This window comes from Athene cunicularia (genome assembly GCF_003259725.1).
Source record: "Athene cunicularia isolate RWA chromosome 1 unlocalized genomic scaffold, athCun1 chr1_part1, whole genome shotgun sequence".
In the NCBI taxonomy this organism is placed as follows: Eukaryota; Metazoa; Chordata; class Aves; order Strigiformes; family Strigidae; genus Athene; species Athene cunicularia.
Window position 1 is genome coordinate 24,246,388 of NW_020799091.1, and position 13,206 is coordinate 24,259,593.

The 13,206-nt window shown below is 32.8% G+C and overlaps 1 protein-coding gene across 1 annotated transcript in view; it reads left to right on the plus strand.

Moving 5' to 3' along the window:
* NBEA (neurobeachin) overlaps positions 1-13,206 on the plus strand; it is a 414,406-nt gene that overhangs the window by 145,659 nt on the left and 255,541 nt on the right. The window contains exon 35 of the mRNA XM_026862195.1: positions 8,292-8,353. Within this exon, the coding sequence (XP_026717996.1) occupies positions 8,292-8,353 (62 nt within the window). The remainder of the gene's footprint in view (positions 1-8,291; positions 8,354-13,206) is intronic.

Below are 13,206 nucleotides of genomic sequence, written 5' to 3' on the forward strand. Positions count from 1 at the left end.
AGTTTTGTGAGGTTTTGTTATACTTCCAGCTGCACTGGTTCACTCCCTGTTCTCTTAATACGGCCTCTGGGTTGCCAAAGAGAAGAAATATAAGGAAGTAAGGAGGACCAGTAAAAAGTAAGTGGTTTTACTGCTGTGCAGCTTATCCTTTTCTTGCCTTCCTTTTCTGTCATCACCATGCACACATTTCAGTTGTGTCATTCCATGATGATAATATTCCCCCTCGTAATAGGAAAGAATGTAACAAAGAACTAAAACATAGTAGTAGAAAGAAGGAAACAAAAGGCAAATCTTCCGAAATGTATTTCCTGTAACATGGATTTAAGAGGAGGTGAAGGACTGAGGAAAAAAAGAGAAAAGAGGGATAGATGTTTCTTCATTTAAATAAAAAAAATGTAAGGGATCAGTAGAACATAAAATCTCAAAATACTTGTCTTTTCTCAGATTTATTGAATATGTGGCAATTTGTTTGGTATTGGTTGTTTTCCTTTAGTAGTTTTTCTACAAACGTAATCAAAAATAGCAACTTGGTCAAGAAATGAATGGGATCTTGAGAAAATATCACATGACAAAACTTGAAAAATCTTTTAACTTTTCAAATTTAAACTAATTTTCTAATGGCTTTTTCATTATTTTTTTTTACTCCATCCATTGAAAAAAAAAATATCCAGGGCAGCAGCTGTAGCAGAAATTTAGCCGCAAATCTGAGCCACTTATTTAGTAACACCATAGGATAAAGGGGGAAATCAGAAGACTTTCAGGATCATATTTTAATTTTCACAGTGGACTGTTGGGTGTTTGGAAAAAAATGTGAATGGTTTTCATTGAGATTCTTTCTAGATAAATAACAGGTTTTGATTTTCCAGAACCTCTATCTAAGTGTAGTTTATTTTTCAGTTTTTCCAGGCTCCCACCAAAATAAAAAGTGCATAAGTTATTCGAGTCTATCTGAAACTGAAGTAGACTTAAACAGAAAAGCAATAGTTCAATTTCATAGACAATTTCAAGATTAGAGGTGTTTTAATTTGATCAGCTGCTGTGTAATGTGATCACTGGTTTGGTTGGTTTGACCTATTCTTTAGAAGGGGACTTTAGAAGAGAAGGAAACACATTTTATTTCCAAATTAAATTCTAGTATCTAGTAAGTGTCATGTCGTTCCAAAAGAATTCTGCTTCACTTAAATTTAACAGGGCATTTTTTTTTTTATAATTAACATTTGCATTGTATTCTTTTATATGAAAAGAATAATTTAGTTTTATTAATGCTAAATAGATGAAATTCTTAATCGATATATGATTGATACAAATTTTAGATCTCTTCTGGGATAGCAATTAGATAAGCATATTAGTTCGCTATGTCACAACAGGTATTTGAAAAGAGAGACTGTTTTAAGAGAAGGACAGAGAAACACACATGCGTTTTCCCACAGGCGCTAAATGAAAAACTGGATCAGCTTTGAAAATCTTCAGTGATATATTAAACTGAACAGTGGTGGTGGGTTTTATTTTATAGATTAAGTGATCTTCTCATTTGATGAAGGAGAATTTGTGCATCACATTAACATTAATGGAAAATTGACAAAAATTCTACATGTTGGTATAAGGCTAGACTCTTCGGAGTAATGTGGCACCAGCATCAGTTTTGTCAATATTGTTACAGCTCATGGGATCACAGTACGAAAGTCTGTAATTTTAAAAAGTAAATCTTGTATACATTGTAATAAATCCCCTCTCTGTGGGTATGCTCTCAAGGGTTTTTACCATTCTGTGATTCCATCTGGATATTTTATGGTCCTCATTTAGATTCGTTTTTAGTAACTGCAGTGGTAAAGAAATAAAGGTTTTCTTACTTCAATGAAATAATTGAAGAAACTTTTATACAACATTCTTTTTCTTTTAAATTTTATCCTACTATTAAGATCTGGTTTAGTTTACAGATTTGGCTAAAAGGGCCAAACTGTTTGAGTTGGGTTTGAACCAATTAAAATGTCTTTTTTTATGTTGACCTATCAGTGTTTATTTTGAGGTGTTTATCTTAACATACGAGTTCCAAAGATTTCTGATAATATTTGAAAGGCATTTCATTTGATAACATAGATGATAGCTCTTCTAGATTTTCAGGTACCAGGTATAAATAATATTGCATGTGTTGTGCAGTGTCTTTCACCATATCAAAAATCCCGTAACTGTCTTGATCAACTACAAAAGCACTGAGCCAAATTCACATTCATCATGTTTTTCTGTGTCACTCTTCTGATCTGTAAAGGACATCTACCCATACAAAGTATGGTCTGGAGTACTAATTCAGCCATCCTTCATGGTCCCTAGAGTTGGTGGTAATGTTGTGTTCTGCCAATCAGGGCTGCTGAAGGGAATTGTAAAATCCATAACCTTGACTGTTATTTCAGTGAGTTACGTTCTTTGGAATAGTGTTTCCTTTCATCTAGTAAAAGTAAAGTTGTAATTATTTTGCAACATGGCTGTGATTTCCACCTGCAGACTTTCTGCAATTCCTGAATATTTGCCAGCCTTTGGCTTTCATAAATAAAGACCATTAGTGTAATTTAAATGCCTACAAAATATGTGACATATGTATGGTTCTAAAACCAATTTTGAGTGTCATCTTGCAAAACATTACATCCTGTTTAAAACACTTTTTTTTTTTTCCCCCTAATAATTGCTTTGATTGGAATAACAACATCTGTTATTTCAGTTAATAGTTTTACACACCTAGCGTTTACTTTCAAACTTTTCACCTATCTATATTTTCATACTATCTCTTTTCAGAGCTCTACTGAACTCACCACAAACTTGATAATTGGTTTAAACATCAGTTTGAATCTAGGTTTCTCTGAATGACAACATATGGCAGAGAGGGAATAATGTAGATTTAAACTATCCAAGTAATTTTAATTAATGATCAAAAAAAAAATCCTAAATTTATTTCTTTGACTGCAAGTTAGATTCAGCAAAATATTTCAAGAAAAAAATTGCCATAAGATTTTGCTAACAGAAGACATTTTGCAAGAACAAATAAACTTGAAGGAAACCAAGCCAAAATATCACCATCACTTTTTTTCCTAGTACTGTCACAGCCAAAACGTGCTTTAGTTTCTGTCATCAGCATGAACTGTACTCAAACTTTGTTGTACCATTCCTAACAAATGTTGAATAGAATATAAGGGGATAGTCTATCAAATATGAAGACACAATTTGTGAGTGGTAATTACTGGTGGAAAATTCCTACTCTGTTTCTTGGCACAGAAGTCAGTGAGGATTATGGGAAGAGATACCACAGTATGAGTTACCAGTAATTATAGTGAACAATTTGAAACAATACAGTTTTGTTTACAGTACATGGAAGACTATATCAGTAGGAAACAGAAAATAGATTAACTAACAAAAATACAAGTTTAAAAGGAGAATTCTAGTATTTTTTGGGGGGGAGTGTGTGTGGGGTGTGATCTAGTTTTAGGACCTTATAGTCCTTTCTAAGTGCATTTTATACATTTTTTATACATCAACAAATAATGCATATAATAACATCTTTATTTTGTCATAAGTATTTTTTTTTCTATACAAAGCTCCTGTTCTTTTGATGCCATGCTGTCACACTGTACAGGAGTAACAAAGGCCAAGTTTTCTCTGTGAACTGTGTTAAATGGATTAAACTCTCTCATGCTTTTTATTTAGCCATACCTGAGACCTTCAGATGTGTAGAAGCTATAATTGAGTGAAAGATTTCTTCAGGCTCTAAAGTATAGTTAATTGCATCTTTTTTTCTAAGTTGAAAATAAGATATAAAACATTTAACTTTTGTTTTTTTCTAATATTAAAATTGATTCCAGTTCCAATAAGGGTTTAAGTTGACACAAAGTAAAATCATTGAAAGAAAATGCAGGCAAACCTTGATAAAGACCAGATGAAATTGTGTTGGTATTCAGTTAGACTCATACACACACTGTATTAATAATAATATAAAGAAGTTCAAAACCATGATCTTATTTCATAAGGATTTTTTAAAAATTGATTTTATCAGCCTACATTATATTTCTTCAAAATAGAAATTCACACTGACTAGCTCAGCATGGTGGCTTCAAGGTTTTGAACCCATGACTTCATTAATGCCATAGGCATGACTAAAATAGTGTAGTTGAAATTAATCTTTTTTTAGACATTAATAAGTCATAGTGAAAAGAAATAATTAGCATATCTTTGGGCCAACAGAAGAACACTGAAAATGAAGTCAAGTAAACCAGAGCATTTTAAGATAATTGCCAGGCATACATCATTTATTCCAGATTAGCTAAGGTCACGCACTTGATGCTCCCAGTTTTTGTGTCCATATATGTGGTCATTGTTGCCATCAAATTGCTGAATTTTGATGGCTATATTTAATGGACTGAAAATAGACCATGAAGAAAAGTACTAAGAACAGCAAATATAAAGAGCACGTACTCCATTCAGTTCAACAGTAACCTTTTTAACCTTGCTGTATGCAGGAAATAACCACTTGTATTTTAGTAATTACATTAGCTTCCTTAATGGCATTTGATACAGATGGTATAGGAGGAATTTATCTGCAGCTGAAGAATGCAGGCAACAGTTTTAGTTTGAATTGCAAATACTTTTTCTCGTTGGAGTTAAGTGGGAGGGGAAAGAGAACTCAAAATAGATTTGTGTGCTCTCTTCAATCAGAGGAGCCATTATTTTCCAAAGCTTGTTACCATTTTTGTTTCTCATTGTGTTAAAGCTAATAAAACTTTGCACACTTTAAAAATCTCTGTCAAATCCTGCAGAACAGTAAAGAGGAAGAATAAATGCACTTGTTAGTGCATTTGGGACTTAAGAAATTGATTCTGATTCATGCTACAAATTCTATTTTTGATTTCAGGAAGATACCTCAATCAGTTTGTGTCTTCTCTTCTGTAAAATGGGAGCAGAATATTTTCTTCCTCCTTTTTTATTTATGTCTGTTGTATACTGTTTGTTGAAGGAAATTATTTTAGCGTCTGTACCCAGACATGCACACAAGTTGGACTTCCTGGAACAGAGGATCATGCAAATTTCAAACCCAAAAGAGTATTAAAAAGACCTTTTTTTTTCTGGTCTATGTAGGATAAGTTAAACAGGACAAGGACAGTGATTCTTGCTTTTGATTATGTGGGATCTTCATAAACCAGAGATTACATTCTGACAGATTTTTCTAATAGGCAGACAAGGATCTGTCCTCCATTAGGTCTGATCTTTTTCTGTCATTCTCTACGATTGACTCACAACAGCTCTGACAGTAAACTGAAAATTAAAAAAAAAAACAACAACAACAAAAAAAACCACACACACACACACACACAAAGTTTATTTATTTCAAATCTTAACTCCTTAATCAGGAATAAGTGAAAATGAGAAGAATGACAAGGGACACAAAAATAGAGCCCTTGGCAGCTAGGAAGGAGGAAATGAAGCATGTAATGGAGGGCACACACTTTCCCTCATATGATTTGAGTGGAAGGAATCCCTGAAGTGGGAGTAGGAGGCTGATAAGCAAGAAACTTACAACGTGAAATTGTAGCCCTGTTATGAATGTTTCACATTTCTGTATTGTTTTACTTCAAAGAATGTATAGTATGAATACTTAAATGTAAATAGAAAGTAGTTCTGTTTCTGTTTCCTTCTTCCCACCCATCATGATGCATGGGATTCCCCATTCTGTGTCATGGCTACTCCTGGTTTTGCTCAGTTATAACTAGAGTGCTGCACACTTAATTTCTACTGTAGAGTCTGCAAAGAATATTCCTTGCATTCATCTTTGACACCATGAACTTCTTTTATGAGGCTTTCCTATCTCCCCCTGTATTTTCATATGTGAAAAGTGCTACATTCTCTTAGTTATTTATTTTTAATATGAAAAACAGCCTCTTAGAATGTCAAGTTTGAACACTACTGGTTATGAGAGGTGTTAATGGCTCTTATCAGTGGCTTGTTTCATCAGCAGGCAATTACAGAACAGGTTACAACTGATGTGTGTGCCGATGTGCTAACCAGATGTCAGTTCTGTATCCTCCTCTTTTTCTTTTTGGGAATTTCACCAAAATCAGTTCAATTCTCCTTTCTGATGCTAGAATGCTACATCTAAGCTTTCAGTTGATTAGATGTGATGTCCAGACAAATAAAGACATCGATTTTAGGTCAGACAACCACCTAAGCCTGTAGAATCATCAGGCTATTAAAAAGTTAGATAAAATATATAAAAATTATTATGGTAAATAAACAGAAAGATTTGCACTAAGGTAATTATTACTTCCTTCAGAGTGTCCTGTTTTATTATGCATGTAGTATTTGTGTCATTAGAACTAGATCATCATTGCTATCTGGATAATAATCATGAGTACTTATCCTAGCTTTGTGCCATTTTAAGGATGTTCGGTTTGGTCCACACTCCAAACTTTTTTTTTTTTTTCATATTGTTTGAAGCTACACAGATGGCAAAAGTACCACCATCTTTGAAAATTAAGAGCTTCTAATTTAATGAATTAAGCCAGGAAATATTCATTATGTGTTTCTCTTTAAAGTGTATGTTTTGCAACGAGTTTTCTGTTCTTTTTGGAAACGTGGTAAAGATACAAAGTAACTACTGCTGATGCATAAACATTTGTTAGGTAATTTAATTGGTTTATTTTTTGTAGGGGTGTGTGATGCTTTTTCTGGATATATTTGTTCTTTTGATTTAAACTCAGACGCTAAAGTCACATACAAATTTAGAAGACTGTAGCATGGGAATATGTTTCTAAGAGCATTATTTTGCCTTGGTCACATTTTAATACACCTGAGGTACCTTCAGCAACCCAAACTGTTCTATGACAGTGAAAGATAAATGAGCGTGTGACAAAAAATATATTTTTTTTAGTTTTACAGAATATGAGGTGGATTAATAATAAACCTATGGTAAAATATTTGATACGTCTGTGCTACCTGTATTGGTTTAACTGTAGAGTTCAGTCTTCTGTTTGGATTTTCTTTGTCAGCTTTCAAATAGAGGAGGTAGCCTGCAGGTGATAAGTATCCCATTAATCTTTCTGATCCTCTAGCACTTGAGCATGAGAATAGCTGATCAATTACAGCAATTGTCTCCCTAAATGAGCTCTGCACATCTGCCTCTTATTTCATTAGTTAACTGTCTGCCCATATATCTGATAGAATGGAATCCTAGTGGCTTCTTACAGCTCGTTCTGTGTTACTATACAATAAGGATGGGGTTGTTAGCAAAATGGGCACAAAAGGGTATTTATCCACTACCTGCAATAAATATACATGCTATTGTGTAGGAGTGCTTTTGTCTCTAATCGCTGTTTGTAGAAACCTACTTAAAGCACATCAGTTTGCTTTTCAGCTTCCTATTTAGTCCTTAGCTGTAAGCTTTATATTTGTGAATTTATAATTTTTGCAATATAACCAAAGTCTTCCTATGCCCTAAACCATCATATCAATGTCTATATGATTTCAGATAACAGAAGCTACCATATATAAAGATAACAGTAGAAGTGTAATTTCCTCTTTGTTTCTTTATAATGCATCTTTTAAATATTTAGACATGATATCCTTCTCTCAGTAAATTTCCATTTGCGAAGCTGCAAATGAGTAGTGATGATAGTGGCAATGTTAGTAGGTATTGTTTATTTTGTTATTAGGTATTGTTTATTTAAAGTAAGCAAAAAACAATAAGTAACTGCATAATTAAAGGTTTGTTTTAAGAAACGTGGCCTGCAAAGTATGGCTTATAATTTTAATAAAGATAATACTTTATATATGCCTCTTTCCTTAATACTCAAGCTTTCAATTACAGAAAAATCAATTACCAAACAAAAATTAACTTCTAAGCAGCTGCTTTATTCTTTATATGTTAATATCTGATTAGTTTATTCTTAAGAATTTACAGGATTTAATATTCAAATGTTGTTTTCTTATGTTTACTGTGTACTAAATGGCATTGTATGATATAGATAGGTATTTAGCTAAATAATGAACTAAGCTAAGTGTCAAAAAGACTGACTTAAAAAATATTATGTTCTGAACTTGGTATAGATTATTCTAGGTGATTCTTGGATGCTTTCTGAACTTTTAAATATATTTGAATCTTAAATGCTCACATAATTGTGCTTGAAACTTGTTTCAGTGAATTTGAGGATAAATATATATATATTACAGATATTTTATGTAATTTCTGAAGCCTTGGAGCTGTAATAACTAAATAACACCAATCTTTTAAATTCATTTTTGACTATTTATTGCAGGTCTGGTTTGTATGAAATCAAGTACTTCAGTGGTTGAACTTGTTATGCTACTTTGTTCACAGGTAAGACATTCTCTGGTTTTAATTGTATTAGTTTCTTTGGTAGTGCTGGATTATTGCCAGCCTAAGAATTGTATCTTGCTCTTTGTTTCATTCTTCCATTTCAGTATAATAAAATACAAATTAATCTCTTTTGGTTGCATTTAAATTGTAGATATTTTTTTTTTTAATCAAACTTTCCATAGTTTGTCTATATTCACAGGTTATACAATGTTTATTTGTATTCATTTTGTAAAAGTGTATGGATGTACATTATGCACTTTTTCTGTACATGAACTCTCTTTCAAGCCAGTCCATATTTAGAATATATAAATAAGATACTGTTGTCAAAATACTATGTTGAAATCTGTCTTTGAGTTAGTAATTTTTCAAAAGCTTACTTTGTGCTAACTTTATTACTTTTGATATACGTGACATAACTCATTGGATATCTTATGTAGCTGTCAGTATATAAAAAGCAGAGGAACACGGTTTAGGTAGCAGAACATGGTTTAGGTGGCAGTAGCATAGTATTTCTATTTTTAAAATGTAGTTAAACTATCGGGGTTTTAGCATAGCAATAATGGGTTTTTCAGAAATCTGACTCATTTAACATTTTGAATTGCTTTCACAAGTAAAATATTCAAAACTAAAATAATACCTCATAGTGTTTGAATTGTTTATATCTCAATTTTAATTTTCCTTGTTTTGACAGAAGTGTTATTGACTAATTTCATGTATGTGACTTTTTATTTTAAACTGCAGTAGTAAGTTATCAACATTTTAGAGTTTTTCTCATTTTGTAAAATATAAGAAAAATACAGTGGCCTAACAGTTCCAGATAACTTCACAGGTTTTTAGACTTCTCTAAAGACTTATTAACAGCGTTTCATTTACTAAGTTCCCCACAGATTTATAATACCAGTTAAACTCAAACCAAGTATATAAAATGCCCAGGTTAACTTGTTATAATATTACCAAGGAAAATCCCTTGTTTGTAGCTTTACTTAGCATTTACTGCTGCATAATGAGAACATGCACCAATAGTATACTGAAAACAAATTAGTTTCTAGTAGTAATTGAAGATCTACTTTTGAGGAATCTATCTGTAAAGAATAAGCATTTACAACTGATTTTGGGGGATTCCAACTTACCTGCTGTTTGCCAGTCCATAGGTTGCGTTTCTTCAAGCTTGTGTCATAAGGAAATCATTAAATCTTGTTTTCCTTTTTTTTTTTTTCCTTCTCTTCCTTTTTTTCCTTCTTCTTTTAGCCAGGGTGGATATTGGTTAGGGAAAAGTAAAAGAAAAATACAACCCTGGCAGGAATCCTCAGTGGGATTTGAACTTCAAACCTTATCCAGCAGGGCACTTGAAAAATTTGTTACCTAATGGTGAAGTCCTGGGTTCCAGGAAAATTCCAAAACATCCATTAAGGCTTTTGAGCTCTATGTTCATGTCATGAAACTTTTTTTTTTTACTTTTTTTAGCAGCTTTTGAGACATTTTCTTGAGGCAAGGAATAACTTACAGTCCTTTCTTCTCTAGCCTTTGTTTTTACTGCAGTTCTCAGGAATAAAGTGGAATGTAGCATTAGGGTCTAGTGTCTTTGATGGCCTCATCATCTAATCATAGGTTTAACATTACTCATTTGCTGGCTCCAGGAATTCCTGCCATTAAGGGCCCTAGAGATGAAACTTTGCCTCAAATATTGATTGAAAGGAAGAGAGAGAAATTTAAGCTCTTTCCGCAATGCTTGCTTTAGACATCCCAGTAAAGCTATGTAACAAATGCAGCTAAATCAATTTGTTATTTTTATGACTATTATACATGTAATCTATTATTTAAAATATTCAGCTATTATAAAAATGAGATTCATTTTATACCTGAAATAATGTGAAGAGCGTAATCATTTTGAAGTTTTGAACATCTATTCATTTTCTTCAGTGTTTGTTTGGGAGAGCTATTTTCCCTCTACCCAATTACTTGGGGAAATTGCAAGCTTTTAGTTTTTATACCCCATCTGATACTTCAAGGTTTTTTCCTTACCTTCTAAGTAAGGAAGATTTTGTGCCCTGATGTCCATTCATTGCCAAATACTTCAGAATCTAATCCTGTAATATTTGCTGGTGGTGTTAGATGTTTCTATAGGAATTGGTCAACAGGGGGCTGTAGTGGTGCAAATTGCATTCTCCTCCCCTCATCTTTCTAACTATTGCTTCTGTAAATTGCATTTCCACAGAATATTGTGCTTAATCCTATAGGTGTATGAAACAATCAGATCTGTAGTTCTATTCACCTGCAGGAAAAACGTTGTTAGTTTTTTTTCTATTTACATTTTAAAACTATTTGTCAAATAAAACATGAGGTAAATGCTATAAGAGTACTAATACATAAAATGTCTAGAGGAAGAGTATCGCAGACAGACAAATATTGTAATCCATCCTATGGCTCACAGAATATGGAATTAGGAGTATAGAAGAAGTTGTTTGCAGCAGATGAGGTGAAGTCATCTCTATAAATAAAGAGATAGTGCTACCTGAGCTTTTCTATATGATAAGTAATACGAACAGGAAGGACTAAAGTACTGTGGTTTTGCAGTAATCCTAATATAACTAGGGCTTTTCTTCCTAACATGGGTAAATCCTTCATATTCAGATTGAATGACATTTTACAGATTACGTGGGGAAGTTTGAAATGTGTCATTGAAAAGATAGATGACAATATTTAAACCTTTGAAAAGTACAATTTTGTTTGCATAGAACAGAGTAACTTTAGACATTGAAAAGGAAAGGGAAATGCGAAGTTTGTTTTCCTTTCATTTGCTACAGCAAATTAGATGCTTTTATGCTCTTTATGTTGGAAATTCCATGTTAACGACTACAGATTAGCAAGGATGTCAGAATTTTTTTTCTTATCTGAGCTCCTGAATAAAATCAACATTGCCAGCGGCTCATGTCCAAGGTATGGTCTAAATTTACATGAAATATCACGTTACAAATGTCTGAAGGTACATGTCATGGATAATTCAGTTCATATGGGCAGCCTTTTTGACTCAGAGGGATATGCAATCAAGCCTTTCCCCCAAAGGAATTTGGAGTTTCTGTGAAAAATACATTTTGAATTTTAAAGGAACTCCTGTGTGGATAGTGCATCACTTGTGAATTTGGGGAAGAACGAAAAGTTCTACTCTTTGTATTTTCAGAATCTCTCTTGTGTAACTTGCTTTCCTGCACCCATTTTATTTTTTCCAAGTATCACCTAATTCACTAGATTAAAATTTAGGTATGAATGCTTTATTTTCTTTATTTCTTATATAAACCAAAAGTATACATCCAAGTACTCAAAATATATTTTTTCTGAATAATTGATGATAAACATACAATGATTTTTGCTTATCATAAAATCGGCATTTTCATTTGGATTTGGCCTATTTTAACATAAAATGGATGAAGATGTGTTATGTTTGACAAGATCTGTGCTTGATTATCTGGTCTTTGTTCCCTCAGCCTAGTTGAGCATGTCACAACTGCGTTGCTGTTGGTAGTGGCAGATAAAAAAAAACAAGCAAAAACCCAAAAAAACCCAACCAAAAACATTAATTTTTGCAATGTAGATTTTCTTACATAAAATTTAGATATCAATTACTTTTTTCTTTTTTTTTTTTTTTCCCTAGCCAAAACACTACAGTAGTTTTTAATTACTTCCAGATCTTTTGCAAATTTTTCTCTTTGAGGATACAGCTTCTGCAGAAACTGATGTTATCCCAAAGGAGTTTTATCTCATGCCACTTGTATTTCTCAGTATCTTATATATTAACAGGAGAAATTTAATTTCTTAAACAGAAAATACTGTCTCAGTATCTAAGACATCTCACTACTTGATGTATTTAAAAATATAACTATTATAATGGGAAAATGGTTACTTTAGGAAAAAAATGCTGTCATTTGTGATTGTAGAATGCATGTAGAATATCTGCCTAATTTTAGGTTTTTGTGGTTTTCAATTCATCCTTCAATCTGTTGATTTCCTTTCCCCACATGTTGGAAGTTTGGTCAAGATTGTAATTCAGGAGCCTGCAAGGGAAATAACAATGCTAGAAAAAAAATATTCTGCTTCTGAATCACTATGTCTAGGAAAAAGATGTCTTTTAGATGCTGTCCCTTGTAAATATGTTTTTATTAGAAAAACTCTGAGGAGTGAGGAAAAGGACATACATAAGCAAGAAATGCTTTACTTAAAACTGGCAATTAAAAACTGTTAGAAGATTCTCAAATAAGTGATAACAAATAGTCCCTCTTATAATTAAGATATTAAGATGTAAGTAGATTCTGTAAATTTTTTACTTCTGTGAAAAATTATAGAACTTAAAGTGCCTTAAATAAAGCAAACTATTCTGAGAGTATATCCATAACTAGACAAGCTCCAGTATGTAACTAACAGGTAAACTGAGCTTCAGATAAGCCTTTCAAACGTTGGTTAACCCTGTGAGCCTCATAAATGAGTTGTATCTGTCCATATTGTCTTATCCATTAACCTGGAAACTCAGAAGCTACTTGAATTGGATCCGGTCTGTCTCTTCATATCACAGGCAGCCATTCAGTATATACTTATTCAGTATAACCAAAAAAAGATCTGTGACAGATCTGCTCCCAGGCAGTGCAATCCGTAAAATGCTCCTCAGCAGTTTGACACATGTAAAACATAGTAGTTCTATACTACTATATATGCTATAGCATTCAAACCCATAAAGTAGTGAAATGGGGCAGAAGATGGGACAGGGCAAGGCAAATGAGTGCATTGCCTGTTGTCCTAAGTGGCAAGAAAAAATCTGAAACGATATCAAGCAATTAATCCCACTCCAAGGAGAAATGGAAAAA